Source organism: Bubalus bubalis, chromosome 1 (assembly GCF_019923935.1).
Source record: "Bubalus bubalis isolate 160015118507 breed Murrah chromosome 1, NDDB_SH_1, whole genome shotgun sequence".
Taxonomy (NCBI): Eukaryota; Metazoa; Chordata; class Mammalia; order Artiodactyla; family Bovidae; genus Bubalus; species Bubalus bubalis.
The window spans coordinates 180,277,430-180,300,013 of NC_059157.1; the positions used below are offsets into that span (position 1 = coordinate 180,277,430).

The following is a 22,584-nucleotide window of genomic DNA, read 5'->3' on the forward strand; positions in this document are numbered from 1 at the left end:
AGTCTGGCCTCTGCTCATATCACCCATCACAAACACTCCTGCCAAGGTCCTATTGCCGGTCCAATGGCCATCCTTGGATCTTATCGTCCCTCCTCAGCATCCCAGGCATGCTCCCGACCTCCTCCTCAGAACACTGCCCTGGGGCTCTATCAACATGCGGACGTGAGTTCTGGGGTTTGCTCCTCTCCATGTTGGACTCTTCGCCTCTGTCTCCTTTGCTGGCTTCACCCCCTGTGCCACCTGGGTGTTGCTGGGGCTGCTCCCGGACCTACTTCTCCAACACATGCTCACCAGGAGACACATCTGTTCTCGAGGCTTATCCACTGCCTCCATGTGGATACCCAGCCCCTGACCTCTAGCCCAGCATACCCTCTGAGCACGGGACCCCTGTGCCAAACTGCCTGCTGGATCTCTTTCCTGCATGAACTCCAGGCAATGTGAACTCAAATGAGCTTCAGGGACTCACCACATTCCTCCAATTGCTGCTGCTCCTGGGCCCCTCTTCAGCACTCGGCATCACCAATGCAGGTTGCCCAAGTCAGACCCTGGGAGTCATCCCTAACATCTCCCTCACTGACACTTTGATGCCCAACATCTTTTGTGCCTTTCCTTCCTCCCCAGAATCATCCCCATTGCTGCAGAGCTCCTGGGATGTCTTCCAGACTGCCCACTGCACACTGACCCAGCTGCCCCAGAGGCCCAAGTAAAATGCAAACCAGCATGGTCACTCTCTGTTCAGAAGCCTTTAAAGGCTCTCCATTATGTTGGGCAGAGAAGGCAATGACACCCCACTCCAGTACTCTTGCCTGGAAAATCCCATGGATGGAGGAGCCTGGTGGGCTGCAGTCCATGGGGTCGCAAAGAGTCAGACACGACTGAGTGACTTCACTTTCACTTTTCATGCATTGGAGAAGGAAATGGCAAAAACACTCCAGTGTTTTTGTCTGGAGAATCCCAGGGACAGGGGAGCCTGGTGGGCTGCCATCTATGGGGCTGCACAGAGTCGGACACGACTGACGCAACTTAGCAGCAGCAGCATTATGTTGGAAATAAGACCTGCACTTCATTGCATGCCACTCGGTGTTCCACCTTCTTCACTGCACACCTCTCACTGTCTTCTGGTCTCATTTCCAGCCAGGCTGAAATCATGGAGTAGATTTACCTTCCTTCACTCTAATCTTCCCGATCCTTATAGTCCCTAGGGCCAGGCAGCTTTCTTATTGCTCTTCTTTTGTGTTCCCACAGCCAATGTATGCAACAGCTCTTTCGCTACATTACGCTGATGCATTCTCTTCTTGCTCCCCACCCCGAGATCCGAGAATCTTTGGAGTCAGGAACTGTCCTTGCGCTTTGTTTTTCTAGTGCCGAGAAGTATTTGCTGAAATCACAGGATCTGAAAAGAATCTTAGAAACAGACGCTGAGGGTGTTCTTTTAGGGGAAATGGGTTGCTGTAGACACTGAAAGGAAGCAGTCAGATATTAACTACAATTCTTAGCCTCCTTCTAATGGGTGACCGTGTGACCCAGTTTGGGCCAACAAGATTTAAGGAAAAGTAGTTGAGCATGCTGGAGAAGGCAATGGCACCCCACTCCAGTACTCTTGCCTGGAAAATCCCATGGACGGAGAAGCCTGGTAGGCTGCAGTCCATGGGGTCGCTAGAGTCTGACACGACTGAGCGACTTCACTTTCACTTTTCACTTTCATGCATTGGAGAAGGAAATGACAACCCACTCCAGTGTTCTTGCGTGGAGAATCCCAGGGACAGGGGAGCCTGGTGGGCTGCCGTCTATGGGGTCGCACAGAGTCGGACTCGACTGAAGCGACTTAGCAGCAGTAGCAGCAGCAGCAGTTGAGCATGCACAGGAGAGATCTGCTTCCCTGATGTGATCACAGCCCCTTCCTATTTTCTGTCTTCCACCTCCTCCCTGGAATTAGGAGAGGAAGCTGGTAGAGGAGCCAGCCATGAGGACAAGAAAGTGAAAGTGTTAGTCGCTCAGTTGAGTCTGACCCTTTGTAACCCCAATCACTGTAGCTCTCTAGGCTCCTCTGCCCATGGGATTTTCCAGGCAAGAATACTGGAGTGGGTTGACATTCCCTTTTCCAGGGGATCTTCCCAACAGAGGGATCAAACCCAAGTCTCCTGCATTGCAGGTGGATTCTTTGCCATCTGAGCCCAGGGAAGCACACAAACTAAAGAATCTTGAAGGAACCTAGGTCATGATTTTGGACTACCTACTAGCGTCTTCTTGTTATGAGAGACCAGTAAAACTCATTGAAGTCCCAACTTCAGTTAGCCCAACTGTTGGGTCTCCACTACATTTAGGTGAACTCCCCCTAGGAAAGGTAGATGATGGCAGATAACCATCTGTGGGCATCTGAATAGACCTTTCCTTTAAAGATGATGCTAGTCCTGAGAATGGGCAAAGGCAAGATTAATGGAGGAGGAAAAGGTGGGGTTGGAGAGGCTGACCCTGCCTGGGATTCTATCAGAGGACCACAGCAAGGCCTCACTCAATGTGTGAGGAAGATGCTCTAGTGATGCAGCCCTAACATGACCATAACCTTGACCTGGGCCTTCTCTGCTAACTGCTTGGTCTCACTCATGAAATGAGGCTGTTAGAATAGATAACTTTTCAAAGGTATAGTGCTATAAGTCTGGACTTTGGAGTCAGGAAAGCAAGGTCCATCTTCATGGCTTACTAGCTATATGACTTCCAGGCACTCTTTTTGGTTGACCTCATCATCATCTGTAAAATCCAGGTTATAACAGTGCTAATAACTGTTGGGCTAATGCTGGGGTTCTGTGGCATCACATCTGGGAGTGCTAGCAGAATGCCTCGTGGAGTCCACCATGGCTGCTAGAGCCCAGTGCCCAGCACATGCTGAGTGCTCTGTAGGGGGCCATTTTTGTGTTTCAAATTCTCCAAGCTGGCTTACTAACCACTGCCGTTTCGTGCTTCCTCTGGGTCTGGGCCTGGGCCTGCTGCAGGGCTCCCAAAAGCCTCTCTGGTTGACTCTTGATCTGTGGGTGAGAGAACTGGCCCAAAGCCACCTACAGTCCAATGGCTTTTCCTCCAGCACTCTGTGCTGTTGTGTCCAGGGTCCTGGGGCCGCAGGTGGAAAGGAGAAGCCCCTGGACACAGACAGCCCAGACCAGGCCCAGAAAGGCATCAATCAAGCCTTGGGTAGAAATAAGAGACCTACGTGGTCCATCTGTCCTGTGGCTCCTGTCTTAGCCAAATCTCCCTGGGAATTGAGGAGCGTCTTTTCCTGGGAATAGCTGGGAGGGGGGATGTGTGTGTGTGTGGGGGGGGGTGGCTTGAAAACGTTGGCTCTTCAAGAATGACAGGAATTACGGAGCTGGAAAAACACCTCCAGAACTAGATTTCTTAGTGCAGCTGCTTTGGGTAGAACCTTCTTATCCTTCCCTTGGAAGTCTCACCTTCTTTCTCTTTCCAGCACTATGTATCTTGGTGGAAAAAATCTTAGGGAAAAAAAATTAAGCGTCTGTTCTATTCCAGCCCTGAAAAGGAGATCAGTGGGTGTACCCCGTTTGTCCACGGCCCCACTCTCACCGCTCCTCCCGACTCCCACCCTCCTGGCAACACTCCAGGCCAGAGCGAGCCAGGCTGACACTGGACAGCACCTCCAGTTTACCTTGGCTCGGGTCCAGCCCGGGGCGGCCCCCACTTCTCCACCTTTGTTACCCGGCCCCTCTCTAGTGCAAAGAGCAGTTTAAATATAAATCAGTCCTCGACACAAACAGAGCCTCAGCGAGTCTCAGAGCCATCACCGGAACTAAGAGCCCAGGTTTTCGGCGAGTGCAAACAAGCAGAGACCGGCTCTGTAAATCTCCCAGATCGCATCGGGAGGGGCGCGGAAGCTCCCCCTCCCTTCACAAACTTAGGCTCCCCTCCAACCACCCTGGCTCCCGTTGGTTCCCTCAGCGCCCCTCGCCCCCGCCTCCTGTCTTCTACCCTCGTAGCCCTGCCTATCCCTTCTCTGGCCCCCTCGAGTCTGCGGGCCTGCGGCGCCCACCCTGCCACGCCAGCGCCCCGGGTGCCCCCACGCTCTGCAGCCGGCCGCTCCCCCTGCAGACCTCCCTCTCCCCGGCCCGCCACCCCCGCCCCCACCCTCCGGCGGGCGGGACCTTCTCGAGGGGCGGTCGAGCCTTGCGGGTCCCAGCCCAGCTGCGGACGCAGAGACAACTTCGGCCGGAAAGAGGTCAAGTGCCGCCGGCCACCGCGTCACACCTGTCTGAGGGGGCGGCGGCGGCGGGGCGGGGGCTCGCAGCGCCTTTGACACCGAAGGGAAAGAGGGAGGAGGGAGTGCGCGTTTCATCATCGGCCGCGGCGGCGGCCACTTATAAAACTTCTAGGCGCGCACCCTCGCGCTCAGTCTCCTCCGGCCACCGACACGGCGCCCGCCACCCGCTGGCCGCCCGCCCCAGCCCAAGCGCCCCGGCCCCGCTCTCCCGGCCTCCCGCCCCGTGCTGCCGCCTCCATGGGGCTCCTGTCCAAGCCCGGCGCGGGCCAGGGTAGCGCCGCCTCTACGGGCCAAGCCGGCTGCAATCCCCGCTCTATCTTCAGCAACATTAAGGTGAGCGGAGAAGCGGGGCCGTCGAGCCCGAGCCGCACAGGGCGCACCGTCGGCGCGGTCCCGGCGTCGGTGCTGCAGGCGCCTGGGAGGCGCTGAGGATGCGGGCGCCCACCCTCGCAGTCCCTCGGTCGGTGCTGCGCTCCCCAACGCATCTTTGCGGACCCCGCACCGCGGGCAAGGGGGCGCCCTGCCAGGCAAGCCGGTGCTGGTCGTGTGTGCGTGTGCGTGTGTGTGCATGTGTGTATGCATGCGTGCGTGTGTGTGTATGTGTGCGCGTGCGCTTACTCACACGCTCTCCTCAGGGTAGGAAACGGCGATGAAAGTTACCTGCTTATTGGGCCAACTCTATTCAGGTAGTCTTGGCACTAGGGTAGGGAATTACCCAGTTCTTTGAAAAAGAACATCTCCGGGACACGGTTTTGGGCTCCTGTGGCAGTTACTTTGTTAAGGGCGTGGGCTTGGAAGTGCCTGGTCTGGCGCCTTGTAGGGGACAGGCTGTGGTCCCTCTGAGATGAAGATCAGAGCCCGTTTCAGCTTGAATGGGTGGCAGAAGAGCCATTCTGCACTATGCTTTCCTCGTCCCTGAGGGCGGCAGCCAGCGCGTGGGCTCTGCTACCTGATCGGACTGCTTCCTGCAATGTTAAGAATTCCCCCCAGGCTGGCAACCTACACTGCAGCTCTTGGACCAGCTTTCCAGGTCCGGAACTAGCCCCCGGAAAGCAGCGGCTTTTGGTCTACGCAATAAAGTCTAGGCAGGTGCCTGGCAAGTTATGGGGAGTGGGTGAAGAAAAGCTGGGTGTAGGCAGTTGTGTGGTGAGGTTGCTTTCCTCCACTCACAGGTCCAAGAGGACTGGAATGGTGGAATCCACACTCAGGCTTTTTTGCCTCTTCTGGGAGGGCAAAATGCACCTCCTGTGGTGAGGATGTGGGAGGTAGTGGAGCCCAGGTCAGGTTTCCTTGGAGTCGGGGCAAATGTTGCAGACAGGTTGTTTATGGCAGTCACACAGTCAGAATCCGGGCGGTAAAGCCTCCAGTGGTACAATTAAGGGGGACCCAGAACACACGAAGGGAATATAAAGGTCTCTCTGGGCTGGTTTTGTGTCCAAAAGAAAGGGATCTGGAGGTCACAGTGGAACCCATCTGTGTACTTAAACATATTGTTAGCAATAGAGCTGGGCTCCCCACTCCCGCTTCTCTTCTTTCCCCATACCACACTTGGCTGAATTGATTCCATGGTTGGATGTAAGTAAGACAGAAATTTTGAGAGAGTTTAAAATAATCCTCAAATCTCCTCACCTTTGGCCAGACCCTGATGAGAACACTGTGTGTGGTTTTGGTCCCATTATTTTAAGAAAGTTTAGAAAGGTTTCAGCAGAGAATTGTGGAAAAATTTGGTGTTTATAAATTAGGAATTGGGAGGAAAGGGCCAGAGTAATCATCAGATGGTCTGAAAAGAAAGAGGCCCAGAAGGGAGCCAGACTGAGGCTAAGTCCTCTATTTTCACCACTCTTAGTGTTGGGAGCAGGAGGGACAGCTCATAGCCAGGGTAACCCCAAATGAAATTGATCTGTTTAGACCCGCCCTGAGTCTCTAAAATAAATGAGTTTACGGCAGCAGTTTCTTTGAAGATCTATAAAAATAAGATAATTTATCACATGCTGATGATTTAGTCACACGTGCGTGAGGCCTGGGCCCAGGCCAATGGGCCTCCTTAAGACTCATACCAGTTAAAAGTTTTTCTGATCTCAGAAAACCAGAATTTTTTCAATCATTTCCTCCCTTAATCCATAGTAATTCTAAGGCCAGAGTTAGGAGCAGCTTCCACTTAGCTTCACTTACCAGCTTGAAAACAGGTAGGAAATTTGATATCTCAAGGCAAATCTGGGGGCTGGAATTCCATTAGTTAAACTCCCTGAAGCCTTTTCTTCCAGGGGACATTGCTGACATGTGGGGGCTTTGCGATTTGATGAGAGATTTCCTCCTCCCAATAAGAAGGTTGGTGGCTGCCCTGCACCTTCCCAGGGGGTGTGGACCGCACATGTCTTGTGACATGTGTGATATGGGAGGAACAAGGGACACCCAACCTAAGGACCCATCATTTTTCCAGGTTCCTCATTGTTGGGACAGATTGACCAATAGGCTTTAGGTGTGCATGTGTTTAGTCGCTCAATCATGTCTAACTCTTTGCAACCCCATAGACTTTAGCCGCCAGGCTCTTCTGTCCATGGGATTTCCCAGGCAAGAATGCTGGCATGGGTTGCCATTTCCTCCTTCAGGGGAACTTCTGACCCAGGGATCAAATCCTCCTGCATTGGCAGACAGATTCCTTACCACTGAGCCACATGGGAAGTCCAATAGTCTTTATGACATTCCTGCAATACCCCACATACCATATGGTTTGGGAAAAGGCATGAAACAAGGGGACTAAGACCCAACCCTCATGCCATCCCCTTACTTAACTAGGTGACACAGGAAAGCATTCCTGAGCCTCAGAGTCCTTAAGTGAAAAATACTGGGTAATATGAACAATGCCTACCCCCCCGAGGGCTGGTAGGGGAGGGCTTCCTAAGAATTATGTGGAAAGAGGCAGAGGAAACAGCTTTATAAATCATGCTGGGCTTTCTGGTATTGGCATCATTGTGAGGTCAGTTCTTGCCTCAGCAAACAAGACTCAGCATACGAACGTCATTTCGGATCTATTATTCCACCAATTATACCTCATTCTGTGAGACACAGTTAATAGTTAAGAGAAGCTGCAGTTTATAATAATAATATCCCAAAAATAACAATAGTAGCTAACAGCAATGGATCTGTCTGAATGTACTTCAACTATGGAAATAGTTTACCCACATGCAATCCTCATTACAGCTCTATCAACTTTATACTGTTACTGTTCCCTTTAATCATGAGGAAAACAAGGCTTTGTGAGGCCGGTCTCTTGGGTGTGGATACATAGGAAGGGTGGTGTGTAGAGGAACCAGGAATGTGAGCCTCCGGAATCAGAGCCCCAAACCCTAACCCCTGTGCCTGGCCCTGTCTATTGCACGGTGCTGGTTAGCTCTGTATAAGCACGTGGAGATACCTTGGATGTACTTATTCCGAGGCACTAACAGGTTCAGATCTTCTCATTCTCCCTGGTCTCATTTCAAGAGCCTGGTGACTCTTAGGCGTGGGGTGGGTTTTTGGTACCTCCTTCTGCAGGAGTCAATACAATTGTTATTTACTCTGGAGAGTCACTATTGCTTCTGACTTGTGTGCATGCCTGCATAATTGCTCAGTTGTGTCCAACTCTTTTGTGACCCTGTGGACCGCAGCCCACAGTGTTAGTGAACAAAATCTTGTCTTTCTCTGTCCACTGAAGCCAAATAAAAATTACAGAGACAGAGTTTGGAGGATATAAAAAGGTGGCTTTAATCCTTAGCTGGCGGAGAGGGCAACATAGTAGGCTCATGCCTTAAGAACTGTGCCAGCCTCCCCCCCCCCCCCCAGGAGGGGCCTAGGGGTTTATATGCAGTTAAGGGTCAGTGATGAGGAACAAAGGTGTTAGGATCTTGTCTTCTTCCTCCTGCATTGTTTCAAAAATAGCCATAGGCTGGCTTCAGGTAGCCTCTGGCAGTCTGGTGGCCCAGTAGTTGGGTCCATTGTGTATTTTTACTTGGGCCTTCTTTCTGATACAGAAAAACTTCTGAGGGTTGATCTGCCAAGAGAGTGCTATAAAGGTGAACACCAAATACAGGATGTAATTGGCATAGAACCAAAGGATAATAGGTGCAAAATGTAGCTTATGCAGAGTTAGGGGGCAGAAAACCAAACTTATTTACAGACATGCAGAGTTAGGGGGCAAAAAAGCAAGCTTAGTTACAGAGTACAGATTAGGAACAGTTAAAAGTAAAAACTAGGAAAGTTTGGGACTGTTTACTGTTCTCTTTATCTTCTTTGTTCTCAGGAAAGAGAAAGAAAAACTCATTCCTCATTTTTCCTTTTCACTGCAATACCAGGCTCCTCTGTCCATGGAATTCTCCAGGCAAGAATATGGGAGTGTGTTGACTTTCCCTCCTCCAGGGGATCTTGCTAACCCAGGGATCGAACCCACATCTTCTGCATTGGCAGACAGATGCTTTAGCACTGAGCCACCTTGCTTACAGCATTCTTTTTTTTTTTAACATGTAATGCTTTTTAGTAACATAAGGCTAATTAGAATGTTACTGAATACAAATTATAAACACACATTTTTAGAAATAATTACTGTGTGTATTGTATTTTTTAAACTTCTTTTCTTATTAAATAATTTTTAAATTAAGAAGTAGAGGACCTGCTCTGGAGAAGGCAATGGCAACCCACTCCAGTACTCTTGCCCGGAAAATCCAATGGGCGGAGGAGCCTGGTAGGCTGCAGTCCATGGGGTCGCAAAGAGTCGGACACGACTGAGCGACTTCACTTTCCCTTTTCACTTTCATGCATTGGAGAAGGAAATGGCAACCCACTCCAGTGTTCTTGCCTGGAGAATCCCAGGGACGGGGGAGCCTGGTGGGCTGCCGTCTGTGGGGTTGCACAGAGTCGGACAGAGTGCCTGCTCACCAGCTATTGTCAGGGGGAGCAGTTCAGCTTCCAGAACTCCTAAGCTCCAAATTAAGAACAGGTTCATTCAATGTTTATGGGGCACGAGTCAGGGAGGCGAGGGGAAACCTTGGTGGCTAACATATCCTAGCAACCTCAAAGAGATCTGTTTCTTCTTAAAATGAAACTTTTGGAGCCAAACTGGGGTTATCTTATAGAAGGAGTGGTTGATTGGTAATTGCTGCCCACGAACTTTCACACCCAGGGTCCCAGCCTAGCGAAATAATGGCTGTCCTGTCAGTGAGGGTGGAAGGTGGGGGAAGAACAGTGGGAAGAAGGAGATCTCACAGCTGGGCCTGAGAGGCTCTGGTGACCCCCCTAAGTGAGGGAGGGGTGCTTTGTTCTGGCCTGTGTCCATAATGTCCAGAGGCTTCTGACCCCCAGCCGTGGGGCAGCAGCTTGGGCCTAACCTCTCAGTTTCCAGAAAAAAGTGCTACATCCCCACAACCTGCAATCCATGCCTGGGAAGACACTGAAGAGAATCCCCTGGGCCAGAGAATGCCCTCATCCCCTATGAGTTGACATGCTTTCCTTCCTGGGCTGTTTCTCTGACACAAGGGACAGCATATGTTATTCTCTCCAGGGTGTCTGTCCCCTGAGAGGCCCATCTTGCTCTGCTTATGGGTGTGTTGGGGGTCGAGGAGGGAGAATTATGGGACTGGGTGGGGTGGAGATCAAAGGTTATTCAGATCCTTTCCTCCTGTGACTGCGCCTCAAGCCCTTCCCTAGTTTTCATTTTGTCTTCTGGTGATGAATTTAACAAGTGGAAAGTGAAAGTGAAATTCGCTCAGTAGTGTCCGACTCTTGCGACCCCATAGAGTATACAGTCCATGGAATTGTCCAGGCCAGAATACTGGAGTGGATAGCCTTTCCCTTCTCCAGCGGATCTTCCTAACCCAGGGATCAAACCCAGGTCTTCCACATTGCAGGCGGATTCTTTACCAGCTGAGCCACCAGGGAAGCCCAAGAATACAGGAGTGGGTAGCCTATTCCTTCTCCAGCAGATCTTCCCGATCTAGAAATCAAACCGGGGTCTCCTGCATTGCAGGTGGATTCTTTACCAGCTGAGCTATCAGGGAAGCAAGTGGAAGAAGGATTTATTTTGAAATAATTACAGATTCATAGGAAAAATGGTGCTGAGAGGACCTATGTACTTTTTACCTGGTTCCTTCCAAGGGTTTCACCTTACATAGCTGCAATGTAAGACCAAAAACAGGAGAGTGAGATTACAGTAATATGTGAGTATAGTTCCAGGCCATTCGATCATGTGTACAGGTTCAGGGAACTGCCATCCCTCTGCTTTAAGACTATCCCATTGCCACCGAGATCTCCTTCTGACAACCCTAATATGTTCTCTAGCACTGTAACTTTGTCATTTTGAGACATTGATATAAATGAAATCATGAAATATGTGTGTGACCTTTTGAGATTGCTTTTTTCATTCAGCATAATGCCCTTGAGATCATTCCAAGTTGTTCCATGTATCAATAGTTTGTTACTCTTTATTGCTGAATACTGTTCCATGGCATGGATGTTATCATGATTTGTCCAGCCATTCACCTACTGAAGGATATCTGGATTGTTTCCAGTTTGGAGCTATTACAGATAAAGCTGCTATATAGAACAATCATGTATAGGTTTTTGTGTGGGCATAAATTCTCATTTTGTTGGGGTAAAAACCCTAATGCTGGGAAAGATTGAAGGCAGGAGGAAGAGGGGATGACAGAGGATGAGATGGTTGATGGCATCACTGACTCAATGGACGTGAGTTTGAGCCAGCTCTGGGAGTTGGAGATGGACAGAGAAACAGCGTGCTGCAGTCCCTGGGGCCGTGGAGTCGGACACGACTGGTCAACTGAACTGAACTGAAAAACCCAGGAGTGCATTTTCTGGGTTGCATGGTGGTTTCTTGTTGATTTTTTTTTTTCTTAAAGAAACTGCCAAACTATTTTCCAGAGTGGGTATAACATTTTACATTTGCACTAGCAAGGTTTGAGAAATTCAGTTCCTCTACTGAATTTGATGTTGTTATTGTTTTTTATTTTAGCTATCCTTTTTTTTTTTTTTTTGAAAGAATTCCTCCCCTACAGAAGGGCACTGCCACTGGTGAAAATAAATTGGAGGACCCCATTTTTATACAACAATAGAATGTCAACACTGGCCAGAACCTCCTCCAAATGAAAAATGGACCCAGAAAGGGGTGGTGACCCCTGCAAGGTCTCAGGGAACTAGGAGTATTTTAGCTGTTTGAATTGGTGTGTAGTGAGATCTCAGTGTGGTCTTTATTTGCATTTCCCAATTGGCTGGCACTGTTGAACATCTTTTCATGTGCTCATTTGCCATGTGTATACCCTCCTCAGGCTTCCCTGCTGGCTCAGTTGGTAAAGAATCCGCCCACAATGCAGGAGCCTGAGGTTCAATCCCTGGGTTAGGAAGGTCCCGTGGAGAAGGAAATTGCAACCCACTCCACTATTCATGCCTGGAGAATCCCATGGTAGACAGAGGAGCCTGGCGGGCCACAGTCCATGGGGTTGCAAGGAGTCAGACACGACTGAGCGACTAAACAGCAACAGCAGCAATACCGTCTTCACTGAAATATGTGTTCATATATTTTGTCCCTTTTCTTATTGTATTTTTGAATTATTGTTTTGAGACTTTTTTTACATAAATGAGATACAAGTCCTTCATTGGGCATATTGTTTGCAAACATTTCCTCCCAGTCTGTAGCTTTTCATCCTCTCAGCAGAATCTTTCACAGAGAAAAAGGTTTTGGTTCCAATAAAGTCTAATTTATCAATTTTTAAACTTATGGATCCTGCTTTTATTGTTGTCTAAAAACTCTGCACCAAATCCTAACTCATAAAAGAGAAATCCTGTGTTTCTTCTAAAAGTTTTATATGTTTTTTTTACGTTTCAATCTGTGACCCATTTTGAGTTAATTTTTTGTATAGGTGTGAGGTTTAGGTCAAGGTTTCATTGTTTTGCCTGTGGTTAGGAACAAATAAATGGTTCCTACACTGTCTGTTGACAAGACTGTCCATACTCTATTGGATTGCCTCTGGGTCTTTGTCGAAGATCAGTCGGCCATACTTGTGTGTGTGCGTTCGGGCTTTTCCATCATGCTTCATTGATATATGTGTTTCTCTCTCTGCCCACACCACCATGTCTTGATTACTGTAGCTAAACAGCAAGTCTCGCTGTCAGGTAAAACGTGACTTTCATCCTGCAATGGTATGATTACCAAATCTTACCACCCACTCAGTTTCCCTTCTCCTTTGCCTTTTACGACGAGTTAAGAGCAGATTCAAAGCTTGCTTTTAGTAACTGGATGGAATCTTATGTATTTACATGCTCCAGCTTTTCTTCTGGCTTGAGCTGAATGGTTGTCTTTTCCCTTGAATTTGATTTTTCAGTATATGTTTCTAAACTTTTTCTATTCGTAATAACAGCCCCGCAAAGGAGGTATAAGCATTTCCATTTCATGCTTGAAATCTAGGTTCATCCAAGGCCACATATCCAGTCAGTGGCAAAGCAGGATTTCCCACAGGTGTCAGCTCACTCCAACCCCCTCCTTCCCATGGCCACAAAACGCCTCTCAGTTCCAGATACTCTTGTCCATGAACATTTGGGTCTGAGCTTAGTGATCTCTGAGGTCCTTTTAGGTTCTCAGATTCCCATCTCATGCTAACAAGTTGCTGATTGAGATGAGACCAGGAGTAGGGCCAGATGGATCTGAGCTTTGCTGGGAGACCTGCTCTCAGTTCAGTTCAGTTCAGTTCAGTCACTCAGTCGTGTCCGACTCTTTGCAACCCCATGGACTGCAGCACGCCAGGCCTCCTTGTCCATCACCAACTCCCAGAGTTCACTCAAACTCATGTCCAGTGGTCGAGTCGGTGATGCCATCCAGCCATCTCATCCTCTGTCGACCCCTTCTCCTCCAGCCCCCAATCCCTCCCAGCATCAGAGTCTTTTCCAATGAGTCAACTCTTCGCATGAGGTGGCCCTTAAAGTACTGGAGTTTCAGCTTCAGCATCAGTCCTTCCAATGAACACCCAGGACTGATCTCCTTTAGGATGGACTGGTTGGATCTCCTTGCAGTCCAAGGGACTCTCAAGAGTCTTCTCCAGCACCACAGTTCAAAAGCATCAATTCTTCAGTGCTCAGCTTTCTTCACAGTCCAACTCTCACATCCATACACGACCACAGGAAAAACCATAGCCTTGACTAGAGGGACCTTTGTTGACAAAGTAATCTCTCTGCTTTTCAATATGCTGTCTAGGTTGGTCATAACTTTCCTTCCAAGGAGTAAGCGTCTTTTAATTTCATGGCTGCAGTCACCATCTGCAGTGATTTTGGAACCCCCAAAAATAAAGTCTGACACTGTTTCCATTGTTTCCCCATCAATTTCCCATGAAGTGATGGGACCAGATGCCATGATCTTTGTATTCTGAATGTTGAACTTTAAGCCAACTTTTTCACTCTCCTCCTTCACTTTCATCAAGAGGCTTTTTAGTTCCTCTTCACTTTCTGCCATAAGGGTGGTGTCATCTGCATATCTGAGGTTATTGATATTTCTCCCGGCACTCTTGATTCCAGCTTGTGCTTCTTCCAGCCCATGGTTTCTCATGATGTACTCTGTATATAAGTTAAATAAGCAGGGTGACAATATACAGCCTTGACGTACACCTTTTCCTATTTGGAACCAGTCTGTTGTTCCATGTCCAGTTCTAACTGTTGCTTCCTAACCTGCATACTGGTTTCTCAAGAGGCAGGTGAGGTGATCTGGTATTCCCATCTCCTTCAGAATTTTCCACAGTTAATTGTGATCCACACAGTCAAAGGCTTTGGCATAGTCAATAAAGCAGAAATAGATGTTTTTCTGGAACTCGCTTGCTTTTTCCATGATCCAGTGGATGTTGACAATTTGATCTCTGGTTCCTCTGCCTTTTCTAAAACCAGCTTGAACATCTGGAAGTTCACGGTTCATGTACTGCTGAAGCCTGGCTTGGAGAATTTTGAGCATTACTTTACTAACGTGTGAGATGAGTGCAATTGTGCGGTAGTTTGAGCATCTTTGGCATTGCCTTTCTTTGGGATTGGAATGAAAACGGACCTTTTCCAGTCCTGTGGCCACTGCTGAGTTTTCCAAATTTGCTGGCATATTGAGTGCAGCACTTTCACAGCATCATCTTTGAGGATTTGAAATAGCTCCACTGGAATTCCATCACCTCCACTAGCTTTGTTCGTAGTGATGCTTCCTGAGGCCCACTTGACTTCACATTCCAGGATGTCTGGCTCTAGGTGAGTGATCACACCATCGTGATTATCTGGGTCATGACGATCTTTTTTGTACAATTCTTCTGTGTATACTTGCCACCTCTTCTTAATATCTTCTGCTTCTGTTAGGTTCATACCATTTCTGTCCTTTATTAAGCCCATCTTTGCATGAAATGTTTCCTTGGTATCTCTAATTTTCTTGAAGAGATCTCTACTCTTTCCCATTCTGTTGTTTTCCTCTATTTCTTTGAATTGACTGCTGAGGAAGGCTTTCTTATCTCTCCTTGCTCTTCTTTGGAACTCTGCATTCAGATGCTTATATCTTTCCTTTCTCCTTTGCTTTTTGCTTCTCTTCTTTTCACAGCTATTTGTAAGGCCTCCCCAGACAGCCATTTTGCTTTTTTGCATTTCTTTTCCATGGGGATGGTCTTGATCCCTGTCTCCTGTACAATATCATGAAACTCATTCCATAGTTCATCAGGCACTCTATCTATCAGATCTAGGCCCTTAAATCTATTTCTCACTTCCACTGTATAATCATAAGGGATTTGATTTAGGTCATACCTGAATGGTCTAGTGGTTTTCCCTACTTTCTTCAATTTCAGTCTGAATTTGGCAATAAGGAGTTCATGATCTGAGCCACAGTCAGCTCCTGGTCTTGTTTTTGCTGACTGTATAGAGCGTCTCCATCTTTGGCTGCAAAGAATATAATCAATCTGATTTCGGTATTGACCATCTGGTGATGTCCATGTGTAGAGTCTTCTCTTGTGTTGTTGGAAGAGGGTGTTTGCTATGACCAGTGCATTCTCTTGGCAAAACTCTATTAGCCTTTGCCCTGCTTCATTCTGTATTCCCAGGCCAAATTTGCCTGTTACCCCAGGTGTTTCTGACTTCCTACTTTTGCATTCCAGTCCCCTATAATGAAAAGGACATTTTTTTTGGTATTAGTTCTAAAAGGTCTTGTAGATCTCCATAGAACTGTTCAACTTCAGCTTCTTCAGCGTTACTGGTTGGAGCATAGGCTTGGATTACCGTGATATGGAATGGTTTGCCTTAGAAACGAACAGAGATCATTCTGTCGTTTTTGAGATTGCATCCAAGTACTGCATTTCGGACTCTTTTGTTGACAATGATGGATACTCCATTTCTTCTAAGGGATTCCTTCCTGCAGTAGTAGGTATAATGGTCATCTGAGTTAAATTCACCCATTCCAGTCCATTTTATTTATTTATTTATTTATTTATACCTAATAGCTCCTTTTTATTTTTTATTTTATTTTTTTATTTTTTAAATTTTATTTTATTTTTAAACTTTACAATATTGTATTGGTTTTTGCCAAATATTGAAATGAATCCGCCACAGGTATACATGTGTTCCCCATCCTGAACCCTCCTCCCTCCTCCCTCCCTCCAGTCCATTTTAGTTTGCCGATTCCTAGAATGTCGACGTTCACTCTTGCCATCTCCTGTTTGACCACTTCCAATTTGCCTTGATTCATGGACCTGACATTCCAGGTTCCTATGCAATATTGCTCTTTACAGCATCGGACCTTGCTTCTATCACCAGTCACATCCACAACTGAGTATTGTTTTTGCTTTGGCTCCATCCCTTCATTCTTTCTGGAGTTATTTCTCCACTGATCTCCAGAAGCATATTGGTCACCTACTGACCTGGGGAGTTCCTCTTTCAGTATCCTATCATTTTGCCTTTTCATACTGTTCATGGGGTTTCAAGGCAAGAATACTGAAGTGGTTTGCCATTCCCTTCTCCAGTGGACCACATTCTGTCAGACCTCTCCACCATGACCTTCCCGTCTTGGGTGGCCCCACACGGCATGGCTTAGTTTCCTTGAGTTAGACAAGGCTGTGGTCTGTGTAATTCGATTGACTAGTTTTCTGTGCTAATGGTTTCAGTGTGTCTGCCCTCTGATGCCCTCTTGCAGCACCTACCTCTTACTTGGGTTTCTCTTACCTTGGGCGTGGGGTATCTCCTCACGGCTGCTCCAGCAAAGTGCAGCCACTGCTCCTTACCTTGGATGAGAGGTATCTCCCCAGGGCCGCCCCTCCTGATCTTGAATGTGCAGTAGCTCCTCTCGGCCCTCCTGCGCCCATGCAGCCACTGCTCCTTGGACGTGGGGTTGTTCCTCTTGGCTGCCGTCCTGCTCTGAAACCTGGCAAAAGAGGAGGATGTGGGCTGGCTGGGTTGTCTGCAATTAATCCCCGTTCTCTTTGTTTAGAGGACCTTGATTCCCTAGAATGGATTAAATTTGATGAGGAGTGATGGATGAAATCAAGGCCCAGAGACTCAGACTACACTGCAGGCTGGATGGATGGGATGATGCTGTGCACTGACCAGCCCGCTCACCATCTCCCCGGCCTCATCACCTTGTTGGGTGGAGGTGTCACAGAGGCTGTGGGTTGAGCAGAGAGCACCAGCTGGGGCAGTAACCCAAGGACTGTGACCTGTGGGACACTCAGTCTGGTCAGCATCAGCACTGACCCCTACAGGGTTGACCTTTGCCTCTAGAAATGTGGGAACATTAACCCTTTCTTGAAGATTTAGTGTGTACCCAAGTCCTTTAGGACCCTGAGAGTCCCGATGATGAGTTTTGTTTACCCAAACATCAGCCTTAACTATATATGTTCTGAAGGGTGTCCCATCCAACACCGTTGGGAGATGCTGGCCTGGAGCACAGAAGGCCTCAGTTAAAATGCAGGTGGCACCAGGGGAACTTCAGTAAGCTAGTGGCTGGCCCTGAATTCTAAAGGAGTGACCAGATCTCCACACTGGAGGAGGACAAGGGGATGAAGGTGGGCTCTGGAGATGTGGTCTAACAGTGATCGTTACGTTTCTGTGGTAGTTGACATTTTATCCTAGAATCAAGTGAATTTTATATTTTTCTCCCACAATATATCTGTGTGCTTCCAAATAATATGTTGTGTCTACCTCCAAATGTTGTAGTAACGCTGATGCTCCAGGAAGCCACACCATGTTTGGCTCAGGTCGTCCAGGTGTGACCCCAGGTAGAGTTTGGGAAATGATACCCCAGGCCTCAGGTTAGAACTAGTTTATGTGATTAACTCACCCAGCCAGTTTGTTGGGCATGGAGGGAACGATACCTAGGAAATGTCAGTGGGACAGGTATGGGGTGCGGGTGCAGGCCATTCCTGGGCTGAGCCCATGGGACACCCCAGGAGAGGAGCTGGCTAGAGGACGCAGTGAGGCCCCTGTGGGCTTGGGGAGAGGGGGTGCCTGGTTGGGGCCAGGCAGCAAGGGCCACAGTGGTCCTGCCCCACTGGCTGCCTGACAGATTGCAGGATGAATTAAACTTTTTAGAAGTCCTTCCTGCCACAGACCAGGTCCTTATGAAATTGCCCTGCTTTGCCTTCTATTCACAGTGCATTTGAGGGGAGTCGGGGGAGCTAAGCATCACTCGCTCACAAGCCTGTACAGCATGTCTACTGTGGAGGCACTTCCCCAGACATCACTGGTTTCACTCAGCTCCCTAAGAGGCCCCCATGTTCCTAAGAAACAGTGATCTGTAGCGTCCTGCCTCTCAGCATGACCCACAGCCTCAATTTGTGTAGGACCGAGGGGGTTCCCAGCATGTAGACTTTCAGGGTTTTTTTTGATATAAATTTATTTTAATTGGAGGCTAATTACTTTGCAACATTGTATTGGTTTTGCCATACATCAACATGAATCCGCCATGGGTGTACAAGTGTTCCCCATCCTTCAGTTTTAAAACTGAAGATGTTCTGGGCAGATGGGGATAAGTTGGTCACCTCACTGCCTCCCTTGCTGTGACATTTTACAAGAATGGACTTCCAGCCCCTGACTATAGGGTGGGAGAGGAGACTATTGTAGGTCAGGGATGGTACCCAGGATGGAAATAAGCCTCACGGCAGGAAGGAACTGGAGGCTTCCAGGAGAAGACGGGTGGCAGGGCCCACTTCTCCCTCTTGTTTGTATGTGGAAGTCCTCCCGTCTGGCCCTGCCTTCATTGCCTGTTATGACTTGTACAACATTTTTAACTTACTGTGTAGAATCCATACAAGTAATGATAAACCTGAGCTATAGAAACACAGCGCTGGAGTGGAGCGGCGCAGCGGCAGAGGTTTCGGTATGACCAGGATGCAGATCCACATCTTGCTAACCGATCGAGTGAGGATCACCCCAGTGCCCAGGGCTCAAGAGCCCCTGTGCTGTTCACTCATTCATCGCCCATGCTCGCAACCTTATCTGGTGGGGCAGGAGTTTTGCTCAGTATATCCTCGAAGACAAGAATGCACCTTGCAAGAGGCGAAAAATGGAAAAAGATGTCAGTGCTGCCCTAAAGCCTGAGAAGAAAGATGGGGTGTCCTTCTGTGCTGAACATACCCGTGGGAATGCCCTGATACTTCATGCTCAAGCGAAGAAGACCAGTCCAGGGCTTGTGGGTGAAGCATTCTTCTGCCAGCTGAGCTCACATGCTGGGACAGAGCTGGGTCTTAGACCCCAAAATGTAGCTGCAGTGAAGCCAGCCAAATTTTGAACGTGCTGGCATCTACATAGCTGAAGAAGTGGCCTTGATTATGCGTGAGAAGCTTATTTGTTTGCAATTTTTGTGCACTGACCAGGTCAGGAAGCAACAGTTAGAACTGGACACGGAACAACAGATTGGTTCCAAATAGGAAAAGGAGTACGTCAAGGCTGTATATTGTCGCCCTGCTTATTTAACTTATATGCAGAGTACATCATGAGAAACGCTGGGCTGGAAGGAACACAAGCTGGAATCAAGATTTCCAGGAGAAATATCAATAACCTCAGATATGCAGATGACACCACCCTTATGGCAGAAAGTGAAGAGGAACTCAAAAGCCTCTTGATGAAAGTGAAAGTGGAGAGTGAAAAAGTTGGCTTAAAGCTCAACATTCAGAATACAAAGATCATGGCATCCGGTCCCATCACTTCATGGGAAATATATGGGGAAACAGTGGAAACAGTATCAGACTTTATTTTGGGGGGCTCCAAAATCACTGCAGATGGTGACTGCAGCCATGAAATTAAAAGACGCTTACTCCTTGGAAGAAAAGTTATGACCAACCTAGACAGCATATTGAAAAGCAGAGACATTACTTTGCCAACAAAGGTCCGTCTAGTCAAGGCTATGGTTTTTCCAGTGATCATGTATGGATGTGAGAGTTGGACTGTGAAGAAGGCTGAGCGCCAAAGAATTGATGCTTTTGAACTGTGGTGTTGGAGAAGACTCTTGAGAGTCCCTTGGACTGCAAGGAGATGCAACCAGTCCATTCTGAAGGAGATCAGCCCTGGGATTTCTTTGGAGGGAATGATGCTGAAGCTGAAACTCCAGTACTTTAAGGGCCACCTCATGCAAAGAGTTGACTCATTGGAAAAGACTCTGGTGCTGGGAGGGATTTGGGGCAGGAGGAGAAGGGGACGACAGAGGATGAGATGGCTGGATGGCATCACTGACTCGATGGACGTGAGTCTGAGTGAACTCTGGGAGTTGGTGATGGACAGGGAGGCCTGGTGTGCTGTGATTCATGGGGTCGCAAAGAGTCAGACATGACTGAGCGACTGAACTGAACTGAACTGAACTGACCAGTTTAAACGACTTCAGCATCTGCTCAAAGAGAAGAAGCAATGTTACTGACATAATTACAAAGTGGAACACGCAGCTGTAGGTAGTAGTCTTGTGAGTGGCCCGGAGAGACTTCTGGCCAAAGAACGAGAGAAGTTAAAGCATCTAAAATGTCGTCAGTGGTATTGTCAGTGCTGTGGAGTGGAAGCCTTACTACACAGGCAAGCCGAAGGAGCGCAGAAAGCTGGCCACACACAGTACTGCCTGACAGGCTCATACCACTTGCTCCATTCAGAGGTGCTTGGGCTTTGTGGATTCCAGTGGCCAGACACTGCCTTACTTCTGTTTGTCAGGGCACAGATCAGGCTCTTTTCAATGCTGCCAGGGGTGTGAACAGGTACCGTGCAACAAACCAGTTCTCATCAGCCATTCTGAGGCTCCTTTTTGCTGCCCACTGCATTTCAAGTTGCCTCAGACGTATAAGCCCGAGCTGTGGGTGATGGTATGCAGTGCCCTCCCTCACCCTTGCGTTGTGACCCTTCACTAACCCTTGAAGATCATCTGGTGAAAGAAATTGCTGAAGGTCCAGAGGACATTTTGGGCCACATGCAGATTGCTGGAGATGGGTGCTGATCACAGGGATCTCAAAATTCTGAGACAGCCTCTGCAACCATTGCCTCAGAGTGGAGTGGCTACTGCATACGGGAAGCCAGAACCCACCCGTGTCAGCTGATACTGTGTTTCGGAAACCAGTTGACTTTGGGGGATTTGTATTTCCCATTCTCTAAGGCAGTATTTCTGACCGTCTCTCACGAAAGGACAACCCAGGCTACCTTGTTTTTCTTCTGGATTATTGAACGCTATATAGTCTAACCAAATGTTGGGGGCAGGGACCAATAGTGTCTTTAAATTGTGATGTTTTCCCACTCTAGGCAAGGAAGAGAGTAGGTGATTCCTGTCATAGCTGCCGAGATTGGGGCTGTGCCTAAGGGAAGAGGGATTTTTATAATGCTGTTTCCCAAGTCTTGGGATAGCGATAATCCCAGTGGCTCGTTATCTCTGTCTAGCAGCCTATATTTTAGCCTTTCCTCACCTTTTCCCTAATCAAGTAATCTGAAGCTCCTCTCCTCAGTGATCTCTGACCTATAGCCTCAGAAAATAGCCCACAGGACTGGGCCCTTCTTAACCATCCATCTTGCTTCTAAACTATGTAAGTTTCTGTAGTGGCTATCTTATGTAAGATGCAATAAAAAATATTATATATAGTTTCTATTAAATGTTAAAATGTTATATATATATAGATAGATAGATAGATATCTATATAGATATAAAGGAAACACAGTGCCCTATGCACTTTTCAGAATTACTGAATTTCAGAATTGAAAGTGATGCGAAAGCTCATGTGTTCAAAGAGGCGGGAATCTTCCTGGCACTGTCCTTGCACAGCCCCAGTGATGGGGACCTCACCACATCACGAGGCAGGCCCAACAGCTGTGGCCCCACAGGCAGTAGGCAGCTCTCTCCCATGTGGGGTCATGTCTGCCCTTCTGTGTCTATCCCCTGGAGCCAATCCAGCAGAGCTCCTCTTCCTGGTCACTTTCCTCACTGTGTCTGATAGAAGGGCAACCTTCCTTCTCTCACAGGTCCTTCTAACTGGGTTGAAACAGAAAGCTGGTGGGCCTGGGATTTCCTGGAACCAGCAAAAATCTTCCTATGATGGGCATCCTCACCCCATCAGGCCCTGCCAGTTTGTTATGCCCTCAGGAGCCCAAGGCCTACTTACACGCTGCCTTCTCTCCACCATCTTCTCTCACTTCTCCCTGACTTGGGTGCTCTTACAGAGAATCCTTGCCAAGCATGGAAGAACCCTGGAAATGTCGTTGGGTCCATTCTCCAGGCTCCAGCTGGGCAACATCTCTCTGGAGCAAGTAGACGAGGGGCTTGCTGGGACCACACTCCCTGACTTTATCACCAGGGAGTGGGACAGAGACCCTTACGGAGGGCATCTGCCCTAATGCCAGTGGGAACACTCCTGTGGATCCCTGCCTGTACCCTAGACTGCACCCCCCACATCCCACCCACCCATGGCCAAGCCAAAGTGATGTAGAACTGGTCTTGCTAGTGGGCCATCTGCAGCCCTGGACTTTGTCACTGACTTGGACAAGTGAGCCTCAGGGCCATGGCTGCTGTTGGGATGCTGCCCTGCTGGACTCGCTGCTGCTCCAGCCTCCCTGTCCCAGGAAAGCTTGGGGCCCATGAGTCAACCTGTAGGTTTAATACACAAACATGTATATACAGTTCACAAGGAGTGGGGACAAGTGTTAGTCAGGCCTGTTTTGGTTTACCTTAAAGTCACAAGTATTTAGAATTCCCACCCTCAGCACCAACACATTTTTAGCAGCAATTATGACTTTCTGAGCTATCACCACAAAGTCCAATGCATTTTATTAGGACGCATCTGTGTGATATAACATGGGTCATATGGATATGTAGTTGTGAATGCCAG

The 22,584-nt window shown here is 48.3% G+C and overlaps 1 protein-coding gene and 1 pseudogene across 1 annotated transcript in view; both read left to right on the forward strand.

The window, feature by feature from the left end:
- Positions 1-4,315: 4,315 nt before the first annotated feature.
- The window catches only part of SLCO2A1 (solute carrier organic anion transporter family member 2A1), an 87,771-nt gene continuing 69,502 nt past the window's right edge, over positions 4,316-22,584 (forward strand). Inside the window, exon 1 of the mRNA XM_006051420.4 lies at positions 4,316-4,600. Coding sequence (XP_006051482.2) covers positions 4,505-4,600 — 96 coding nt within the window. The 5' untranslated portion in view covers positions 4,316-4,504. The remainder of the gene's footprint in view (positions 4,601-22,584) is intronic.
- Positions 17,764-19,225, forward strand: LOC112586542 (annotated as a pseudogene).